Source organism: Myripristis murdjan, chromosome 18, assembly GCF_902150065.1.
Source record: "Myripristis murdjan chromosome 18, fMyrMur1.1, whole genome shotgun sequence".
Lineage (NCBI taxonomy): Eukaryota > Metazoa > Chordata > Actinopteri > Holocentriformes > Holocentridae > Myripristis > Myripristis murdjan.
Genome location: NC_043997.1, coordinates 26177781 through 26201800, shown reverse-complemented (window position 1 = coordinate 26201800; position 24020 = coordinate 26177781). Strand labels below are relative to the sequence as shown.

Genomic DNA, 24020 nt, shown 5'->3' with positions numbered 1-24020 from the left:
CTAATAATTCTCTGTTTTTTCAAATGTGTGGTCAATTTCTTTCTTTATTATTTTATTTTTTTTTATTTTTGTAAATTTAGTTTTTAGGCTAATTTACAGGTCATTTTCTTGATTTCCTTTATTTATTAATTTATTTATTTCAGGACTTTTTTGGTAGCTTAATTTCAGGTCATTCTTTCTTTCTTTCTTTCTTTCATTTCTTCCTTTATTTTTTATTCATTTTCATTTTATGTATGTATGTATTTATTTATTTAGCCAATTTCTTAGTAATTTTACTGCAATCTTGTCAGTCTTGCAATTTTTTTTCTGCACATTTTCAGATCATTTCTTGTAAAGCTGCTCATTGCCTTTTCCCCCGTGTTTTTGCAAGAAATCAGGTTTCAGGGCTTAAACTGCGTGAACTGACATGGTGGGGGCCCTGAGCCAGACCACCCTTCATTTCCCCACCTTAATGACCTTAATTAAGCTGTTCCATTGACCTTAGGATCGCTGTGTTTGACCAGTGACCTCCCTGTGGGGCTGCTGGGGCCACACCGCCGTGTTTGAACATTATTCACAAGGTAATTACATCGAGGAGCTTCCTGCTAGAATTTAATAAAGCCTGGGTCGAGAGGGAGAGATACTGTTAGAGGAGACAAGACGAGGAGGAGGGGCCGAATTCAGAAAACGGATATAGCCATGACTTTTATGACACAACTGTTTTTTAAGGGCTGGGAAACCTACGTTGCAATATTTTCTATGTTTGTGTCATTTCATGTTGGGTTTGCACAGAAAGACAAAAGTCGGCAGTAGGCGAGAAGATTAAGGGCTAAAATGTGAGTTGTGGTGACCGTTTGAACATGATCGGTGGAATGGATCATGTGAGCGACAGATGTAGAGCTGTAGTTGAGGCCATTAGATTAAAGACATCAGTGTGTCTCTTTGACAGTCCTTAAACGCACAACCGTAGAATATCCTCCTAATAAATGCAAGTGTTTTCTTTGTGGTGTGTGTAGGGCTACAACCATCTCTCTTATCATTTCCCGCCTCTAGCATTGGGTTAAAAAGACTACGGAGCCATGAGAGCTACAATTTTATTAAAAAAACAAACAAACAAACATCAGGAGTTTTTTTTTTATTATTATTATTTCTAGAGACCATATCTCAATTCAGAATTGTGATATTAGATAGATACTGTATCTGTGTCACTCATCGCCTGAATTCAAATTGCATCACAGTGACGCTAAAACCAAATCAGTAATCCACGGCAATACTCCAGCTCGTCTTCTAGCATTTTTCGTTTCAAGTTATGAGACTGTTATTTAAATAGCACCACTAGCTCCTGCCATGCGTTTTGATTAATCGGACAAATAGTCCCCAGTTTTTTCAGATTCATGTGTAATCTGGTTACTGCATTTCCTTTGCAGAGGCTGTGATAGGATTTCTTATTGTAATCCAATTATTGTAACGCTATTAGATTGAATCTGTTATTGTGTGACTGTTTTTTTTTTTTTTTTTTTTTTTTGGCCAGCAGAGGTCTAAAGAGTTTGCAATCGTTCTTAATTCATTCTCATAGTTGCACAGGGTCTGAATTACAAACTCATGCATTTTGTATGCGAAATTTAAAGTTTGCATGTTTGTGCGAGAATTTATGTGTCTTACATGGGACCTTGTCACTTGACCGTGTGTGTCCATGCATTTTTTTTTCCTTTTTTTTTTTTTTTTTTTTTTTTGCAGTGTTCATGCATAAGCTCCCTTCTTCTTTTGATCCGAGTCCTTCGTACAGTCTGAAATCAGCTTCTCTCTGTTCGCGCCCGTCTGCTCTCCGGCCTTCGGGGTTCACTTCAAACGCTTCTGTGTAAATTACAGGATGTAAAGACCGCCGTTTATCTCTGCCGGACGTCTATCTGAGCACATGTTTGATCAGTGAAACCCCCGTGGCTGAATTTACTGCTTTAAACTCCCTGATAAATGCCTCAGCATTCGGCTCTCGGTGTTAAATGTGGCCCCTTTCAAGTGCTCGGCCTTGCTATTTCTTTGGAATATATGAAGAGTATGGCAAAGGTGTGTGTGTGTGTGATTGAATGTCTGTGTATGTGCTCTGCGTGATATTGAAGGGGGTTAAACGATGGGTATCTGATGCTCGTGCACGTTACACATCGCACACACACATACACACACACTAACACACACATACACACACTCTCCTCATTTGCCTGTGTCTCTCCCTGGGGACTCCCTTCCCTCCCATTTCTCCCGAGTCAGGGCCCTCCCTGCTTACTGAGCGAATTAGAACTGCAGAGTGGGTCGTCTCAGGTTGTGAAGGACTCGGAAAGAGAGAGCGAGAGAGGGAGAGAGAGAGAGAGAGAGAAAGGGAGGGAGGGAGGGAGGGAGGGAGAGAGGCATGTGTCACATAGTGTAACTAACTCATGCCCCCACAGCTTCCCTTTGAAGTCCCACTTCCTCTCCCCGATCCCTCTTGCAAACACAACTTCCCCTTAACCCGGAGGCAGAAGGCGTGTGTGTGTGTGTGTGTGTGTGCGTGTGCATGCGTGTACCGGTGCATTTGTGTTCTCTGCATCCCATCCACCAGCTTTCGTCGTTTGTGTGTCCACCGTCCACCATGAGTAGCAAAGAAGAGACGGAATGTGCTAGACAAAGACAGGAGAGAGAGAGAGAGAGAGAGAGAGAGAGAGAGAGAGAGTAGAGGATAAATCAGAGGCCAAATCGATGAGTGGCAGTCCTTGGGCAGAAAGCAATAAACTCCATTAACAAGGTGCAACCACATTATCTGGGAGATTGTTAAAAAGGATTAATATTGATATAGAAACCAACTGCGTGTTTTATTAGAGCTTTTATTTTTCTAACTCTTTGCCCCGTTTGTGAGCTGGGTTTGCTGTCAAGTGCGTGCCTGTATATGTGTGTGTGTGTGTGTGTGTGTATTACTTTGAGGTGGAGTCCCTTCACCACATCTGCAATGCAGCAGAAAACACAAAAAAGAGAGGGAGGAAGAGAGGCTCACGTGCTCCGACAAAAGAGTGATGCCGTCCTCGGACGGATTTGCAATTTTTTTTTTTTTTTAGCTGCTTACGTTTAAAAAAAAAAAAAAAGGGCTTTTGTACGGGAACCCAGAGCCCAAGTACCTAACGCCACATCCCCCATAGTGTAGTAGGACCGGACGGAGGTGAACTGTAGGATGAGTCTGTGTTTTTAAAGGCACACCCAGAGACCCTGGGCACATCTGCAATGCACACACAGCGCCCTGCACCAAGCCAGCGCACATGTGGCTAAGTGGGGGTGACCTTTCCAAACACAAGATTATGTAGGGAATTCACCCACCCCGTCCTCCCCGCCCCGCCCCAAACTTAATGAGCTGCCACTGTTTTTGGACGTGGCTTTACACTGTAAACTATGCTAAAAAAAAAAAAAAAAAAAGTATTGTTATTTCTTCTTTTTTTTTTTTTCTAAGTGTATTCTGTTAAAGAGTAAGGATTGTGTTTTGGGTCTTTTCTCAGTGGAAGTATTGTGACTTGTAATGACCTGAGTTGAAGGAATTTTTTTTGTGGATGCAAATGGATTCTGTGCCCCTGAATATTATACGCATTATAATGCCCTTGATGAGTCATTGTTGGTCCGTCCATGTGTGTCCGTTGATTTGATGTTTATTTTGCTGTCAGAATGCATATCTTGTCTGTCCTCCCACCGCCACCCTGATGTACTAGAGCTCAATCTTCAACGCAAACTACCGAGCGAGGGAAGCAGAGACTGAAACAAAAGGGTCGAAATCTTTTTTAACGTCTTCCTCCTGACCTCCCGGAATCCTTCGGCACTCGCCTGTCAATCAAAAAAACAGACCGACCCTCCCACCTTTGACCTCCGACGGGATTTTAATTGGCTGCCGAGCAGCATGCGGCCTGCTCATTCACCTCGGTCTTTTCTCTCTCACTCTCACACACACACACACACACAAACACACCTTACACCTCTGTGTGTGACTCCGTGATCGATCCTTGAAGGATTTTTGACCTTTTTCTCCTTTTCTTCTTCTTTTTTTTTTTTTCTTTTTTCGCTCCTCTTCTTTTTAACTGCATGGACGATCCAAGTTATTGTGATAAAGTCTTCCGGAAAAAGATTTTAAGGATAACCTCCATAATCTTACTTTCCCTCTTGTCTTCCAAATGCAAAAACAGTGCTTCAGTCTTCCAGCTATCAAAGCCACAATGACACTATTTTTGTACACAAACAAATGGGGCAAAAAATATATCTATATATAAATATATATAAATATATCCATGCGAATGTGGTAGGGGCGCATTAACTCCCCCTGTTGCTGGCAAGGCGGAACGACTCGACTACTGTGCGCCATCCAAAGCTGACCGTCAAAAAAACCCGTGGATCACTTTGAGAAATCAGCGGGACAGGGACTATTCCGGAGAGAGATCCGTCGGACTCCGTTTTCAGCTCCTGGACTGAGGAGAGAGTCACAGACAGACTGGACTACAAGCATGCATGCGCCAATCATTTACTGGACACCTTGGGAAAAAAAAAAAAAATCTTTACCCAGTATTTACTCTCTCCCCCCTTTTTCCCCTCTTGCCCCCGCCCACACTCTACTCTCCGAACCCCTTGTCTCTGCATTTGCAATATGATCAGTATTTATTTCTATAATAACTTACACAAAGTCAAGGGAGACATATTATTGGATATAATTGAATAAAACAAACTAATATATTTGTATGATTGTACGGCCTGTCTCCTGAGTGTTTTTTGAGTATTTTGATGTCTTTTCTACCAAAGTGCCATTGATATTCAACCTCTGCAATTTCGCCTGTGCAGCCAAGCTTTTTGATTCCAAGATTTCCAAAGATACAAAATATACCTGAATTACAGGAAATGATGTGCAAGATATGTAGATATTTTCTTTTTGATGTAATGCTGCAGCCTTAAAACAATGGCATTTTGGGTTTGAATATTTCACTCGGTATGAGTTTGATGTAGCGTCAGTGAAGCGCTGCGACCAGCAAATACACAACATGCATGTGACACCGTCCTAAAATATGGAGAAAAAGCTTTTTTTCTAACTTTGGAGCTACTTAAGGGGAAGTTTAATGGAAAATCAGAATTTAAGGGTTTATAGTCCTGTAGAATAGCTCAAAAAAAGGGTTGAATTCGTCCACTTTGTGATAGAAAAATGATCATAATTGTGTGATTTTTCTGAATGAAAGCTGATATGGTGCCGAAATAGCAAAGGCCCCGGAGGCCCTGTAGCGGCCCCTATAAGTCATTTTTGAAACAGCACTTTCAAAATGTAATCTGTTACCATTTTAAAACTGTGATCGATAATGTAATACGGGCGAGTAATCAAACTAAGTAGCATAATCTCATTGCTTTCATTTAAGTCGGAGCTGCTTTGCCCCCGCAATCCAATTCATCTCAGTTTACACTCTGTAATTTGAATCGTATAGAGATAAGGTGAGATGACACTTCATTGATCCCCGCGGGGGAAAACGAGGTAAAGAAATGAGAAGAAAAGCAAGTGATAATGCATTTAAGCCCGCTTTTGGTGCCAAGACGTGCGGGGATGGCGGCGAGGAGGGCGAGAGCGGCTGCAGCTGGCGTCCACCGGCTCCACGCTCTCCAAGGCATTATCATATCAGCCATAATTTCCCAAGGGGTGACTGTAATCTGATTACCGGGTTGTAACGGCGACTGGATCAGATGGTCGGCCTTTTGTGTAATCTGATCAGTGCAATCTGGTGGCGTGTCATCCGCTACTCCACACCGATGACAGCAAAAATGGTATAGTGGTATACCGTAATATCTCATTCGACGAAAATACTTACTTCAAAATCAAATAGTGATCCATTACAGTTGCTCTGGAAAGAATCCCTGGATTTGAATCACTGCCAACATGAGCTTTATTCACTCCCTTCTGACCAGCAATTTGATGTGGTACTTGACACTGGCTGCTAGCTGTTAATAGTTTGCTTCTATGGTAATTAAATTGGCAGCCGACCAAACAGCACTGACAGTGGATCATAAATTACTGTGGCGTGGATGACCGACAAATGTGTGTGAAAATGGAATGGTCCGAAAAGACAAGAGGAAGAACAGGGAGGAGAGAGAGACGCAGTGTTGCAGGAGCTCTCAAGAAATACAGCGACATTTTGACAATTCAAACTTTGAGAAGCATTCAGCCCCAACGTGGTAGGTATAGCACATTGCGCGACTTTAAATTCTGGCCATCCGAGGTAAATCGGCTGCACTTGTCTTAGCACAGCTGCACGTCTGTCCTAAGAAATGGAGTGTTTTCTTGTAAAGCTGCACAAGGCAAAATTAGAATGCCCAAAAAAAAAAAAGTGACAAAAGTGAGGAGGGCCATACAAAACTGAGCTCTGCCCACAGAGAGGTGGGCGCGACGGCTGACTTTTTCACCATCTGCGACACCAAGCAGCCATAAAGAAGAAAGAAAGAAAGAAAGAAAGACAGAAAGAAAGAAAAAGGGAAAGAAAGTTTAACCCTCTGAACCCCAAGCAGTTTTGGGGCGTTTTCTGCTCCCCTCACATTTTGGCTCACTGTGGGCTTGTTTTTCACTGCACTTACAAGTGCTGCACCTCTATGGAAACAGCACAGCTGTGGCTATCACCTGAAGCCATTCAAAAATGTCTTTCACACAGTATGAAAGAGTTATAGTGCCATAAATAATAAAAAAATAAAAAGGGCAAACTGATTTTTTTGGATAATTTATTTTACAAAAATCGAGAAAAACTGGAATAAATGTACAGAACATTTTTTCAGGTGCCTACAAGTGTCACTGATGCAGGAAAAAAAAAGTAGGGCTTCACATGATGTATTTCCTGAAATATTAACATTTTTCCAACCTGTATAAACTTAGGCGTTTTTACTGCCTTGTGCCCTTCCATATTACTACTGTTGCCTACACACTGAAATTCAGTGAATTTTTGCCACACGACTGTTGGGCTCACCTGAATCAATCAAGATGTCTCAGATCCGCTGAAGACCGCAGAATTTTCTGTTTTTTGAATGATCTGGATTGAGTAAACGACTATTTTTTGGCGAATTGTTGAATGAAGCATGTATAATAAAATGATTCAAATGAAAAATCGCTTTTTTAGCCTTAGTTTCGTCCTTTTTTCTACCGCTAAACCGAAGTCGGACATGTTGCATTCAGGTACGGTCGGAAAATTCAAAATCCGACGAAAAAATAGGTTTTTAAAGCTTCCAGCTATGATAAACGGTTGAATTTTGGCGATTTTTTAAAAAATACATGTCTTTCTATCCCGCCGGCGGGTTTGGGGTTCAGGGGGTTAATGAATTCTCTTCAACTTCAGAAAAATCAAGTCAAATTCAAATTCAATCATGTCCAAGTCATGTTTGTGCAGAGTTGACTATGGACGTCATGTTGTATCATGTGTCCATTCCTAACGCATGTGCTCTTTAAGCAGGATTCAGGTATGCCAGGCCTTATTTTTGAGTGAGTATGGGATCCTTTTTTAAGAAATCCAAAATTTTATGACATCTGCAGGTGGGCATTCATAAGAATCATTTCTACAGTAGGCTTCAACGCCCACTCAATATCCTTTCCTCAGAGGAAATGAAAGTGACATTAAACTAGGCCTGGATGACACAGCCAAAAATATTACAAAGATAAAATATATTATCAGTTGATATTAATCATTTTCTTGCTATATATTAAATAATTATTATGCCACAGGTAGAGGCTCCTTTTTGCTTGTGAATGAGATCTGAAGAAAGCAGAGAGAACACTACAGTGTGCAGTTCCTGCCATATGAATGGCGATTTGTGCATCAATCATGGAATATAATTAAGCTGGACCTGATTGACATATTATCAAACATTTTATATTTACTCTGAAGAAAAATATATTGTAATAATTTTTAATTTTTTTTTTAGGTTTTTGTCAACAACAGTACCAAGCATCAGGGACTGCCACATGAAAATTATACAGATATATTTCATTTTATATATGCAAAGTTTTAAAGGTGAAAGGCTTATAGATATTTTATAGGTATATTTTAGAATATTTAATTTTTTTATTACTCATGGGGTATGCAAAGGTTTTTTTTTATTTTATTTTATTTTTGTATATTGAGCTACTTTTATTTTGTTATTTGTTGGGTCTATCTAAGCAGCTGAAGGATTCATCTAGCCCTCCTCTCAGCTTCTCCTCACAGTTTGGGAACCAGAGGGCCGAGTCAGGCCTGGTGCACACTGTCTGAGGGGGAGCGGTGACCCCCTTCCCCTCCCTCCAGGAGGTAATTTGAGCAGACAGCAGTTGGCAGACTGACCTGACTGACAGACAACAACAGTCCAGATTGAACAACCCGAAAATCACGCTCGAGTGCTGCAGTGACTTCCACCAGAGCAAGGAACAGAAGTCCTGGCGCAACCTGGATTACCTGCCTGAAGGTCTGTTTTGAGGGGCGATCTTGGGGTTTGTGGGCCGCCATGAAAGCCCTGGACCTGATCCTGCTGGCATGTTGCTTATACAGCCAGTGTGCAGTGGGAGGTAAGACAACCTGACACTATATATCTTTGTAACAGAGCTAGAATAGTCCTGTAACATATTTTAGATGGACACTATACAAGTATCACAAGTGGCAACATTGTAGTGTGATTGTAGTGGGTAGAACACACCATAAACTATACACAATCATCATGAACTCATCATTATCTACCAGAAATGCACACAGTTCCTTTGAGAAACTGCAATACTACAGGAACTGCTTACCAGAGACACACTATAGCTCTAGTGGATCCTACAGGAGTATCAGGGGATCTTTACAGGCACTTTTAGTTTGGGACGCTGCAGAGAAAGCTATATATGATCCAGTGTTACGCACACGTTGTGCATAATCCATCTGTGTAAACTTGGCTGAGTTAACTCCTTGTATCCTTTATGTTTTATTACTGAGTAGGGCTTACCCATGTCTTAATACAGCATTTTGATCCAATTTTCCTCCTTTACATAAAAATGCTGGCTTGTGGCACTCTTATTGGCTACTATTTTTTTTTAAAATAGTGTACTAATAATACCTACAAGCCAAAAACCAACCATACAGCTATGACTAGATAGATAGATAGATAGATAGATACTTTATTCATCCCGAAGGAAATTCACAGTTTTCGGCAGTATCCACAGATTACAAGATTAAATAAATAAAAAATAAAGAATAAAAGATGACACTAGAGATCTAAAGATCTAAGTACCCAATGTGCAAAAAACAATGTGCATAGATGTATACAATGTGCATAGATGTGGGCAATGTGCAAATTTACAGTATAAACTACAACTACTACAACTTACTTAAAGTCACAGTAAACTTGCCTTGAGCTACCTTGAGGAGAAATTATAAGTGTTATTGCCAACAGAGTTTGTATTACAGATGCTGGACAAAGAAATCCAGGGTCTGTCTTTAGGTTTAACTTGCAAATCTACTGTATTTGTCCGAGTTAAAACCACAGCCTCATAGATGGAGCAATGAGGAGCCGGTGCATGGCAAATGAACTGCCAAGGGTTTAAATGTGCTGAGGTTGACATACATTATGGATGACGGCACGGGAAAGCAATAACTGGGCACAAATGATAACTACAGGTATGGAAGCACAGTCGCCAGGCAAAAAAATGTTGAAATGGGTTGAAATGTCATGTTTCATAACGTAGTATAAAGTGAGCAAAATAAGGCTTTGAGCAAACATCAGCCAGCAAATACTGGAAAATGTGAGTTAATGTTTCTTAACGTCAACTATGATGACAAACCTTTTCCTAAGCTTAACCAAGCAGTGTTGCAACACAGGCCCCAAACTGTTGGCTATCAGTCTGAGAGTTGATATGCATCATATTTTTGGTTCAGAAATGTTGACATTGGAGCATATTTGGTGGTTTGCAGGAGCATGAAATGGCAGCAGTTTATTGTGGCGACTGGGTTGTTTATGGAGGGAGGGAGGGACGTTCCGAGGAAGCAGGAAAGGGCCGATATGGAGCCAAACGCAAGACAGAGGCCGTGCATAAAAGACAGTGTGGCCCATGTTCAAGTCTCCTTTTACGGATCCGCCATTAACCTAACATCTGGTGCTCAGTCAGAGGAGACTAATCACAGATAAATATCCTGCTGAGAGACATATTTGTCAGTTTGAGGCCATATGCCATCAAAGCGGCACTGTGGCAAACAGCTTTCGTGTTTTTACGCCGCAGATTTGCTAACTGACACTGAGCACAATAAACAATTCAATCAAACCACCCCAAGAATGTAGCGGTTGACACTGGAGCTTATTGCTGCACAGCTGAACTTTAAAATGTCTTTCTGTCGCTGCTAAGCAAGTGTGCAGCCACTGGCAATGCGTGAAAGCAACCTTCACCCGGTTTTTACAACATTATGTTGTGGGGAACGATTGGAAAATAGTCTGAGGAAGGTAAAATGTGGGAAAGGAGATGGAGGCATATTCAGTTTTCGCCAGAGGGCCTGAATATTCCTCACTTCTCTCCATGTTTTGAGTAACAGAGGAGAAGGGAAAATGACCGCTTGACTTTTCCTCTTTAATTTCTCCATTTTTTCTCATTTGCCGCGCTGTGCGCTCTCAAATCGTTCCTGCTTGCCCTCGGAGTGATCTCACCTTGTCTGATTTTATTGGTCTCCCTCCCACAATAGTCAGCCATGGCATTTACCAAGCCATCTAAACAGCAGAGAGAGGAAAAAAGGCTAAACGCTCGGCTTCCACACCCACCTCCCGCCCCCTCCCGTCGGCCACCGTGCGTCCCTCTGCCTAGCTAATGGAGGTGCCGCGCCGGGTGATCGTTGTCATTTATTCCTGTCAGCTCTGATGCTGCAGGGGCCACCGCTACGCCAGACGTGATGAATGCCACGTCACCAGAGCTGCAGATTATAAATGCTTCCGAGCCTCCAACATGGGAAGGGAGACGGGCGGAGAAAAAAAGAGGAGTTCTGCATGAAAATGCCCCGGAACGCCGGTGTTTCCGGCCTTGGCAGGTTCACAACCTTGCAGGGACGGCATGAGACATTTTCAAAGCCGCTGCTGGGCCTACAGCAGTCTGGCGGCTCTTGAACTTTAATGGAATGTACACAGGCACTACCAGGCACCTGTTTAAGGGAGCTCGATGATAACTAAGGCTGGGCAACATGGACAAAATAAAATGACACAACATAGAACTATTGAAAATTGAGCTGTTGGGATGGCTGCTGGTGTTTTCAGAATCACTCAGTAATGTGGATAATGTGGCTTCACCTCTACCAAGCAGGTAGAAGTGAATAAGAGCACAGCAAAACAGACGAATAAGCTCTGAATATTGTGTCCCTTTGCTGTGATGCAGCCTCTAAAACCCAGAAAAGACACCACTCATGCCATGGCACCTTATTATGATATTCAAAATTCCAGACAGTATACATATAGCACAATACGAATGCAATACTGATATATTTCCAGGTTATAACGGGACATAATGGGATGCTTTTATATATTCACAACAGTAGCAACCACACTGTTGTCATCAGCTGGTTCAGGGTGAGGTGTATGGTCAAATTTCTAGCAGTTTGGAAGTGCTAGATTTGCAAGGGAGACACCTTAGTATACAACATAATGCAGCTATTTCTGTATCTGCTGTATGACAGAAGCTGTTTCACGTGCTCTCTGTCACCCTCAGGTGCTGCAGAGGCAGAGCAGGCTCTGATGAAGGCGCTCTTCACCAACTACAACCTCAAAGTTCGCCCGGCGGCCAAGCCTGAAGAAAGGGTGGTGGTCCGTGTGGGTATGATCCTGTCCTCCTTTGTTGGACTGGTGAGGAACAACACACACAATACACATAGATATGCATACATGCATGCACACACAGAGAAAAAGAAAGACAAAGAAAATGAAAATGCATTTTTGGAGATTATTCTCTGATAATTTAAAGCTAGCAGAGGGAGCGGGGGAATGTCTGCAGGTGAGGAGCTCACAGCAACTAAAAACCTACAGGAGTGCACATGCTAACCTGCTTTGGTATGGAAAAATCTCACCTTTCATTTCGATAATAACACACTTAGTAACACAGATGACACTGAGTAAAAGTAAGATGCTGATGGAGATCAATTCCAGTAACAAAGGCTAGGCTTAAATCAGGGCTCTGTTAATTCCACCTTAATTAAAAAAAAAAAAAAAAAAAAAAAAAAAAAAATCCATCCTAGCATCTCGGCATCTCCAAGTTTAATGAATCAAAAAAAAAAAAAAAATCAACAGAATGAAACAAAAAATCAACTTGGAGAACAGCTTTGACAAACTTTTAAATGTGCAAATCTCAAATCTCTACCTCAGAGCCTAGCACAGCTCCATCAGCTCCATCATCAACATTTCAAAAATATTTTACCTGCTGTTTGAGGCACTACAGTGTTTTGTAATCCAGAAGGAACAAAACTGTCAATCAAGGTATGAATGAAAATTATTATTTATTTATTTTTTTTTTTAGGATAGATCTTAGATAAAACTATTAAATAAAAAGCTATTTTGACATTCCTAATTGGATTATTTAAGGCTCCATCCCATGTAAGTATAGCAGAACCTTTCCAGTGAGCCAGTATGAACAACTCAACAGGGCCTTATGCCTAAATGCAGCAGAGCCTTAATTAATGTCACTAGTAAACATCTTTGTTTACCCTGCTATTTCATGACTAAATAGCTGCTGTGATTAGATTACACTAGCTTGATTAGTGTCAGGAGCACTATGCTTCCTCTGTTAAGGCTTGCCATTTTCACGTGGATTTAGTCTGGCCAGAAAAAAAAAAAAAAAAAAACGTTTACAAGTTAAACACTGTGCTGAAACATGTATCAAAATTTATAAAGCTACAGCTCCATTGAAAAGCTGCAATACAGAGCCTCTACCGAACAGCAAATTATTCCACTACGTCCTACTAAACATAAACAAGTGCTGAAATGAAAGGTGACTTGACCACGTGACCACAGCTCTGACTTAATCAGAGTTTTGCATCGGACACACACAGCCATTCAATTGCACTTTATTTTTCCGTGGTGCTGAGGGGTAGTGAGAGGCAACTTCAGGTCAGTCAGTCATGGAGGTGACATCTCACCCTTCTCTATCTGCGAGCGATGAAACATCATTGCAGACTACTTGAAAAAGAATTCTCTATGCAGGTTTTTGAGTAGAATTAAATTAAATTAAATTAAATATGCCATTTTTTTAGTCTTTCTGTTTCACAAATGATTCTCACAACTGGGACATTTACAGTTCTTGGTGGTTTCGTATTTGCACAAAAATTCCATCATATGTCATTTTGACCTCGGTTCCTTGAATCATGGTGTGTATTCCAGAAAGCAGAGGGCTCAGTTAATCCATGTCTGGGAACAGGTCTGGTGGCATGTGCTGTATCACCGCCTGTTTATGGTCGGAAGAGTTGACAGCATTAACTGGTTCCATGCCCTCTCCTCTTTTTGTCCTCACACACTCACCAGGTCATCAAGTATCTTATAGCTTCCTGTTTCTTATTTTACCTTGGCTCTTCTCCACTGTGGCATAACAGCCGTATGCACATGCAGGCGTTGCATTGTCACATGTATGCACACACAAATGCACGGATGAACACACACACACACACACACACATCCAGGCTTGCTGCTGATAGCCCCAGGTCCAATCAAGGTCAGGCTCACAATTGAGAGGACATCATGCAGGATCTTTAAGATCTGAGGTGGAGCGATTTTGAAAACTGACCCACTTGGATGCTCCGGCCCCCCTCTGTCCAGAACCACCTGGCTGGCTGACTGCAGTTTTATTATTAACACAGTGCTAAAGCACATTGTAACATACTGACGGGAACGACTTCAAACAGTTTTAGGACGTATGAGTAAGCAATAGGTCAGTGATGAGTTAGATGTGTGTGTGCATGTGTGTGTGAGAGAGGGAGGGGGGGGATAAATGGTCAGCCTCTCTCACTCTCACCCCCCCTCCTTGTTCCTCTCCCAGCTGTCTCCCTGACATTCCTCCCAGCGTTTTAAATAGCAGGCCTCGCTCAGGGAGCTAGGCCCAATCACAACAGTCACTTGCACATGCAAACACTCTGATCTGAACAGGCGTCATGCTGCCAGAAAGAGTTTTGTTCCCTGGTGTGATGTCACACCGCTGAGGGTCTGTAGTTATCTGGCAGTTTGAAACTGCTATCAAAAAGTGGAGGCAGGGTCTGGTATGTTTTTTTCCATACTTATCTCTCTGTGTATGGAAATCTGATGCAAAAAATGTCCCTTTTTTGTGTATTAATGAGATTATTATCATAGAATTCGGAGAAAAGTTTTAAGTTTTAAAAGTTTCTATACAGAGAGAAAGCCGAACCACAGACATTTACTGCTCTGACTGGGTAAAAAAGAGTGCAATACAGGCTTTTGGCCATCGGGGGCAGTGCTAAGCAATTGCTAAAAAGGGAGATATATGGCAGTCAATGGGGCTAAATGCTAAAATGGTCACATTTTAGTTTTCTGTTTTCTTTTAAAATCATTTTGGCATTCAGTCATATCGGGTATAAATATTATCTTGGAAAAGCACCACCAGAGTGAAGGCAGCAAACAGACCAACAACAACACATGATACTCAGAACACAAGGAATCAGTGTATACCCTTATGCTTTAAGACCATCAGTTCAAAACTGGAAGGTAAAGATACAGGAAATCTCTGAAATGGAGAGAATAAGGAGAGAGTTAGAAATGAAGAGACAACATGCAAAAGACGATGGTTTAAATGGGTGTGATAAGCGGCCATGAATTAATTTATAAAATAACGTAAACCCAGATTAACAAAAGAATTAATTTTCTTATTGGGATAACTCTGTTCTTTTTAGTCAGCACAGTTAACACCTCTTGTATTTGATTTATATGTGTATGTAGGTTTATGTGCTAGCACATGTGGGTGCATATGTATGTGTAACCTATATGGGTGGTTATGTTGTTTTATACTTTTTTTCTTCCATGCGTGTCACAAGGTGTGTAAAATCCAAAGAAATAGTAATTGCAAAAAGGCATGAAAATATCCTGGACATTTTGTGATATTTGTGATTTGTACTGAATCATGAATTTACACTATGACACACAGAAGTGAAGGCTATAGTTCTTGCATTTACAATAATAACCTGCTGTGCTGTATTTGGTATATGTGCAGAATTGTGCAGAATGTAAACATTTAAAGCCATTCAAGATGACATCAAATTGATTAGTGACTGACGGAGGCTGCTATGTCATCTTTGCACAATTAAAATTAAGTAAAGAGTGGTGAATGGTGGTCTTGTGCAGACTTTATTTTGCAGTTCATGTGTATACTGAGTTCATTAGATGAGTGATAGCTGCCTCAGCACAGATCAGAAGGTCAACGGCTCTGATATGAGGAGAAGCAAGCAGAGAGTGCAGTTTGCATGTGTCTGTCAACAGATGCAGTTATTGGTCCACATAACCCTGCACCCTGTGCTTCTAATAGATAAATGAAGCTAAAATCAAGTGATTATGGCAAAACATAGTTAGCACATGTAGGTGCCTCCGACAAGCTGTGCTACTTTTCACAGCGAATCTGCACCGGCTCCTTCAAGAATCCTGATGAAAAATGTTTCCTTCCACTCTAATCTGCTTGTAATCACTCTAATGTGGCTCAGATTGCTGAGATTGCGCTCCTTGAAGTAAAATCACCGAGGACTGAGTAATATCATTCAGAGGATAAAATTGGGGAAATTGGAGCGGAATGTGCCATTTGGGGAATGCATTACCCAGGTGTTGTGAGCTGAATTTCCAAATGTTCTTCCCTCTTTAGAATATGAAAAATGAAGAAATGAGCACGGTCGTTGTGATGAATCTGGTAAGTCTGTTTGTGTGTCACTTCCACCGAACAGATGTAGCCATTGTAGCACTTTTTTTTTTTTTTTAATTATTTTTTTAACTGCATGCTGGCTGCTGTGCTGTTGCAACTTGGAATTGTTTGGAAAAATGGAACTTTGGTCATAAAGTCAAAGGAATGATCCGTCATTCATTTGACGGATCACAGCATGCGCATGAACATAGGCTATACAATACCAGATAGTGTCACAATACACACTGTCCATGTTAACACAGTGTAAGTCAGTGTGTTTCCATTTCACATCATCTTAATCAACTCAACTGTGACTCAAGCTCCAGTGAAAATACTGTACATTTATTAACACGAGAGCCTTTCTCTCTACCATTTAAGCTCACATAAAGCAGAAATACCAATACGCCACACAAATTACTCGCCAAGTGAGAACACTTGTAATGATGATGCCACACAGTTTATGCAAAATGAAAAATTATGCAAATGCTGTTGACATTATGCATGGACAAATGCACAGGGAAATCGTCCCCGCGGTAACTAATGACAGCGGTGGGGAAAATGTGAAATAAATTGACAAACTGGTTACATTAGTAATTTTCTCCACTTGTGTTGTCTCTGTTGTCTCCCACTTGATTTCACTCGGTGCTTTTTGCTTTTTCCTCTCTGATTCGTGTGTGTTACTGTGCTTTGCTCTGTGCAGTTCACAGTGAACTGATCACAGAGTAATTCACACACAGCGGCAGACAGCCCCACCCCTACACGTAGAAACACACGGTGAGCCTTGTAACTTCTGTTTTAACAGGAGTGGACGGACCATCGGTTGTCATGGAAACCCAAGGAGCACGATGGGATTAAGGTGTTGCGTATACCCTCTGGGAAGGTTTGGCTGCCAGACATTGTCCTCATCAATAAGTAAGCACCAGCGCTGCACTCACATTGGCATTAATTAATGAGCACCAAAAAGTTGAGGGGAGGCCCCATTAGATGCACTGCTACATTTTTTTTTCCCACGCTTCAATTTACTATTAATTTCTACATCATAAACATTAATAAAAACAGTTGTCTCTTAATGAAATGGCTAAGCTACGAATTTCATGAAAGATGTTAATTAACAATAATTATTCTTAACACTGGTTAACATCTTTATCAACCAAGTTATTTGCTTATTATTGTATTAATTAGCTGTTAGTTAATGCTTATTGTCATATTAACGGATGTCAATAGTATCCTTATTAACTATTAAATAATGTATGAATTACTCAATGAACACGACATGAACACCATTAGTAAGTATTTACTAGATACATTTGTTAACTGTTAATTAACTGTTAATTACCTGTTAATATTACTCATATTATACTCATTATACTCATTATTACTCATATTACTCCATTCACTTCTCTTAATTAGTGTAACCTTGCTGTAAATTGTTACCAATTTATTTATTTTTCCGCTGGTTTGTGTTATACCTTAACAGATTTTTTTACACCTCTTTCTGTCCTCACCTGAGTTATTTATTTGTATATTTTTATTTTTTTCATATACCTCGACATATTTAATAACATGTTGTCTCTTTTCTGACATTCTTCGTGGTGATGGCTGGTGGATAAAAAATGGCAAAAAATGCTTTTTTGAAAAAAAAAAAAAGCCTTCAGCTGTTTTCAGCTTCTAAAAGGGTTCAGTTCTTTTTAAGCGCCTCGTTTGCCAGTTGGAAAAACAGTTGGTGTGTTCACACCCCCAAGAAAACAAAACCGGCTAACACCTCAAATAGCTAAAACCACACTGTTTAGTGCAAACAGCTTGTCTCTGTACACTGTTTCCTAATCAGTTCCAATGTTTTTAAGAGTTCGAGGATTTCAGAAATAGAAGAATAGGGCACAAAGCTGTACTTGTGAAGCTTCATATTCACAAGTTAAGGGAAAACATTAGGGGAATGCGTCACTTCTTACCCTGTTACACATAGAATAGAATGATGTACTGTATATTAACACAGTTCACTGAAATTACACAAACAGCTGGACAGAGATACGATTGATAGCAACCACAATGTGTTCCAGTCCGGAGAGCTGTCAGTTATATTATTCTGAGCCATTGATAAATAACTGCAAGTTCTAATTTTCCAAAGATAGTGACTCTAGCCTGGCCTGAAGGGGTTTTAACAGACGTATAGGGTCCAAAATGTGAGATGTTTTCATTACCAAACAGCCGCCTCGCTTGCCAGTTCCTGAAATTCCTTTGGGGCTTAAATTATTGTGAATCACCGATATGACAGATTCAAGCACGTTTAAATTGTATTGGCTCCACTTTGCCCAGTAAGGTTTTGGATCTCAAACCAGGAACCAAAAATGGCGCTGTGAGCAAATTTACAGAAATGGGGTTAAATGTTTTGGGGGCTGGCAAATTACAATTCTTATGAGCCAGGTAACCGAGAACAGCATGGAATGTTGTCCAAGTTTATTTCCAAAATATTACTTATGGCCCAAAAGAAATTTAGTATACCTGACTATATGATAATAAGTATATCATTCAGAAATAATTAAGGTAAAACATTTGCAGCAACAGACTTTAGTTGGAGAAAATTAATTCCCTGCTTATTTTACGTTTGAGTGGAGGAACTTTTACATCGCAGCTCCATCATAAACAACACATTTCTGCAGCGTGATGTTGTCAGAAGTTTTCATTTACTACTCATTTGGGCTCTGCTGGAAATTGAGACAGCCAAAGGTGTGGAAGTTGAATTAGCCTCATAACTGTGTATTAAGGCTCTTAAACCGTATCACAGCTGTTCAGTATTCCAGTGGAGAGCCTCAGGGTGTTGATATTCCACAATAACCATTATAGACCTAATGCAGGTATGGTATGGTCCTTGTGCAATACTGTATCACAGCATGAAAATGGAAAGTTTGGGTACTTGGCGGCTGCGTTTATGGCCTCAGCTTTAGGCCACTATCATTCACCGCAAGTGAGCAGGTGAATGCAGTTTTCAAGTGCCATCTTTTTTTTTTTTTTTAACGGCGTTAGTGCACCCTCTATCCGTCACAACACACACACACACACACACACACACACACAACACACACAATCTTGCGTCGCTCATTGTATAGCCTCCCATTAACTCCACTGTAAATATCCCCCCTGTTCCATTCATCAACGCTTTATAGGCAATTAAGCAGCATGGCTCCCCAATAACAGAGCTGATGGCACCACTCAGCTACTTCAGCCAGGGAGGCACTCGCTTGGAACATCACACACACACACACACACACACACACACGCACACACACATAAACACAAATGCAAAAGCGTGCACGCCTCCCTGTATGCCGTGATCAATGTTGGTCATTTTCCCTCTCCCAGCTCCTTCACAGGGACAGTACTTTAGGAGGGCCAGCTTTAAGGACGTGAGCTTTTCCCCATTAAATTTGCCAGAGCCATAAACCCATCCGCTGCACCCTGACAGTCTGCTAAATCTGTGTGTCTAATTGACTTGATGTCTTTGTTGTGTATTGTATTATGAGCTTAATGGCCACGACAACTGCGTTTCTATTTGACATTAATGCTGTGCTCATAAGGCGCGTGGGGCTCTTGTTCGCTGGTGTACTGTGAAATTTGTCAAGTTTTGTCTGCTTCATCCGCACTAACAAGGGTGATTTTAGGGGCTCCCCTACTATGGGAGTGTAGCCCGTCAAATGTCGGTGTAGAACGGGTGATGGGATGGTAAAAACAGTGTGGTTGTGCTGTAATCGTGACACAGGAGATGAGGTTATTTTTATTGTTGGATTTCTGCTTTATTAGGCAGACTATACTAGAGAGAAACGGAGAGGATGGGAGAGAGAGAGAGAAACAGGCCAGATTTAGACTTAGGATGTTGCAATTATGTGCCTTAGTTAGCTGAAGCACCGGGATGCCACCTGAGACATAGTAGTCAAACAATACACTATATTTGCAGTATGGTGGAAAACTCGCCTGCTTACTCAAGTACCATTCATCCATGTCACTGTGATTGTGCCTTATATGATTACACGTGGCAAATAAACTTGTTTGATTGATAATTAATGGATTTCGACCACCTGGCTACCAGCATATGGAAGACGGGGAAAAAAGCACTAGACAAGATGCTAGTATCATCAAGAGCCAGCTCAGTGTAAAGGCAGTGAGAGTGGCAGGTGTAGCTGCGTGGCCCATGTTGGCATTTCTACCGCATGCAGTTCCTCCGGTAGGCACCGGATGGAGCCAACAGGTGGGAACCTGGCCTTCCAGCAACATGCCTGCCATGCCACGTCAAAAAGGCTGCAGTGAAAAGGGTCTGAGAGCTGAGCGCTAAACTTTGAAAGATCAGTGTTCAAGAAAACAGTACTAGTTGATTCACCGACATTCTTTGTGCCAAGCAACATTACATTATGCCTCTCTGTGCGGTCAAAGGTGTGTGCAAATCTGATGCTTTATGGAGGTTTTGAATTATATTTAGCCAACCAGAAATTAGGAACAGAGCTGAATGAATTAGAATGTGTAATGATATCGCTTGACCTCAGTTTCTCTGTCTCTGTAGTAATGATGGAGTGTTTCACGTGGCCCTCCATGTTCATGTCCAGGCCTACAGCGATGGCAGAGTGACCTGGACCCCTCCTGCCCTCTACTGCAGCTCCTGTGGGGTCAAGGTGAACACACACACACACACACAAACACACATACTGAACAGTCTCCTATAGTCTTTCTCTTTCTGTTCGTCCTTCTCCTCTTCACCTTCCTCTCCTTCCACATCGCCATTAATTTGTCTAGGTGACCTACTTCCCGTTCGACTGGCAGAACTGCACCATGCAGTTCCGCTCCTACACCTACGACTCCACTGAGATCGACCTGCAGTACGCGTTGGACTCCAGAGGCAACGAGATTCGGGAGATCCAACTGGACGAAGCCTTCAGTGGTGAGGATTTGGCCAAGCTGAGTACTGTGTAGACTCAACTGGCCAAAATAACATGGAATAATCCTGAAATTTGATGGACTGAGATCAACTGGTTCTCATCAATGACCCAACTCACTGAACAATGACATATATATTTAAAAGTTCATTTCAATCAGCCCTTAGAAATTTTGCATGGTACACGTTTGAAGAATAACAAAACCTCAAACCCAAATTTCTGAAGCCTGACCTCTAGTGGTGAAAAGAAGTATGAGTTACCCAAGAGTTACTTCTGTCTTGCTTTGTTTGATGCTTGAACATTCCAGGGACAAAGGTATTTTCTTTTACACAACTGTGTTTCGACACCACTGATTACTTTTGCTGTCAGGAAAACAGTGAGGCACGTGGTTCTGGGTGAGGTGGATTTGCTAAATGTCGGAAATGCCAATGTCTCCCCAGAGAGCGGAGAATGGTACATCAGACACAAGCCGAGCAGAAAGAACATGAACGACGACCTGTATGAGGACATGACCTTCTACCTGATCATAGAGAGGAAGCCTCTGTACTACGTCTTCAACATCATCATCCCCTGCATCCTCATCACCATCATCGCCATCTTTAACTTCTACCTGCCTCCGGACGCAGGTACCGGCTGTGCCCAGTGACACATGGTCCAACGTGTGGCTGTTTTGGATTTAGGGAGGGCATCTAAGAGATACACTGTATCTCCGTAGCTGGACAGAAATCTATGTGAGCGGAATACACACACATCCCCCGCTCACAGATTTCCATCCAACACAAACTTTCAGACTGTCTGTGAGCCATATGTTTTATTTCCATGCTAGCCAAATGAGCCATTTGTTACAGGCAAATGTTTATCCGAAAAAGTCCAAAGCGACTGATTTCAGAATTTGACCATGTAATATAATGACCATAGAATTTGACCATACTGAATAATCTATAAATCTAGACAATAGACAATGGACTATTTAAAACCAATAAAACAATCAAAAAGGTGACATTTTCCAAATTTTGAATTTCCTGGGGGTAGGGCTGTTACAAAAAAAAACGCATGCATACAGCACCATAAAAATGACACATACAACTGTCTGATCTGATCTGGAATCATGAGTCCAACGTTAGACATGGTGCCTTGTAAGACCCTGCTGTTCCCTTCAGTCAAACACTGCATGGCTGTGTGTAATGACTCATCTGAGCTCACAACACAAGGGCACAGAAATCCTATAGCCTATACCCATTAGGTGGTGTGTGTGTGTGTGTGTGTGTGTGTGTAAAGCTCTCTTCACCTCTCTCCTTTCTGTGTCTCTCTAATGTGGGAACCCTCCAGGTCTCAGCTCATGCACAGAACTGCAGACATGCACATCCTCGTCCCTTGAGAAAAGGACAAACCAAGGCCATTAAAGCAACAACGCTCAATTTCGTCATAATTGCGGCGACGCTCTGCACTGCACTTCCCTCCCTCTTCCTTAGACTTTCTGTTGATGAAGTTTATCTTTTCCTTGTCTGCTCAGCCACGGCGGCTGTCTCCGCTCATGCGCCCAGTTTTTGTGTTTATTCCAAGCAAACAATAAACATAAAATGCATCACCAGAGGATTTTTCCCAGGAAATTCCTACCAGGCACTGGGTGTTGAGAGCAGTAGATACAAAAGCTTTCATGAACTGAGAGTGCAGCAAAACAAACTTTTCTGTGGAGGACATGCCCTCTGCTTTGGTATTCATTCATTGAAAAAAAATGTATTTTGCTCTAAAACATATCAATTTCCTTCTTAATTACATATAGATTGTAACAGTTCTGTGGCACACAGAGTTTGTAAGTGACCAGTGAATACACCAGAGAGGTCTTGCTCTACAGACCACTCAGCTTCACTTAGGATGGGAGATGAATTTTCCATTAGCGTCATTACTGGTGAATTACATGGGCCAGCTGCTGCTAAAAGACTTGATCATACTCAGCTAGAGTAGCAGTAGACCTTGTCCTGCTAAAAACTACAATGATTTGTAACAGTTATTGCCCTTCTTAACACAAAGTAAACATTCCACACAATTGTCTTTTTTCCTTTGGCTGAAATGCCTTCAAATAAAAAATAAAAGTAGGTCATACAACTAAATAAAAACTTATAAAACTTGTAAAAACTCATACAAGTTTTTACATTTCCTCACTCCTTCAGGGCCTTTTTCACACACAGGGAGTTTCTGGAATTCAAACTGTCAAAAATTTTCTCTGGGAACTATTTCCTTCCGAAAAACACCAGCAAACTGTTTCTTCCCCCTCCTGAATTCATCCTCATTCATTACTCTTTTAATGGGTTGAGGTTTTCCTTTAAATCAAATGTTTTCACTCTTATTTGAATATGAATACAGCAAAAATCTAAGATCTAACTTTAATCGCTTTTCATTTCAGACCTCAAGGCAACATAAACTAGAAATTTTGAAAGCATCTGTAGTTTTTATATCTTCTCAAAGAGTAAATGCTGCCTAGGATATTTCCCGCATCATCAATTATGTAGTATAATAATTCTTGGTTTTGTGTGTGTGTGTGTGTTTTCCCTGCCCTCCTCCAGGAGAGAAGATGGGTCTCTCCATCAATGTGCTGCTCACCCTCACTGTGTTCCTCCTCCTGCTGGCTGACAAAGTACCTGAGACCTCGCTGGGCGTCCCCATCATCGTCAACTACCTCATGTTCACCATGATTCTGGTCACCTTCTCTGTCATCCTCAGCGTGGTGGTCCTCAACCTGCACCATCGCTCCCCAAACACCCACCTGATGCCTATGTGGGTTCGCAAGGTGAGGGCCGTGCCTCGACCAGGCTGGGCAAGAGGCAGATTTCCACCCTTAAAGCTGCACTTGCCGGGCAGAGAGACTGTTTCATATTTTACATTTAAGTTTCTCTTTCCATGCATGTGTGGATGTTTGTGCGATAGCATCAAGGTAATCACAAAAAGTGTGTTTGGACACTGACAAATAGTTTAATCAAACAAACCAGATGTTGGAGCATGAGAGCGCCAAAGCTACTCAAGCAGCAGCAACTGTTACGGTGACAGTGAGCGAGCTGAACAATTAAATGAAATATTATCGAAATTGCAATATGGCCAAGTGCAATATCCAGACCACAGGAGCTACAATTTTGTGATGAATGTAAAATGTGTGGCAAAACATTGTATATAAAGTAGCAAATATCAATATAATGTTACGATAAAAAAACAAAAAACAAAAAAAAAAACAAGATTCCTACTAAAATCATGAATCA

General features: G+C 41.4%; 1 protein-coding gene across 1 annotated transcript in view; it reads left to right on the top strand.

The window, feature by feature from the left end:
- Positions 1-8469: 8469 nt before the first annotated feature.
- chrnb1 (cholinergic receptor, nicotinic, beta 1 (muscle)) overlaps positions 8470-24020 on the top strand; it is a 28326-nt gene continuing 12775 nt past the window's right edge. Inside the window, exons 1-8 of the mRNA XM_030076135.1 lie at positions 8470-8530; positions 11681-11814; positions 15815-15859; positions 16653-16762; positions 20400-20508; positions 20630-20774; positions 21210-21395; positions 23334-23557. Of these exons, the coding sequence (XP_029931995.1) occupies positions 8470-8530; positions 11681-11814; positions 15815-15859; positions 16653-16762; positions 20400-20508; positions 20630-20774; positions 21210-21395; positions 23334-23557 (1014 nt within the window). The remainder of the gene's footprint in view (positions 8531-11680; positions 11815-15814; positions 15860-16652; positions 16763-20399; positions 20509-20629; positions 20775-21209; positions 21396-23333; positions 23558-24020) is intronic.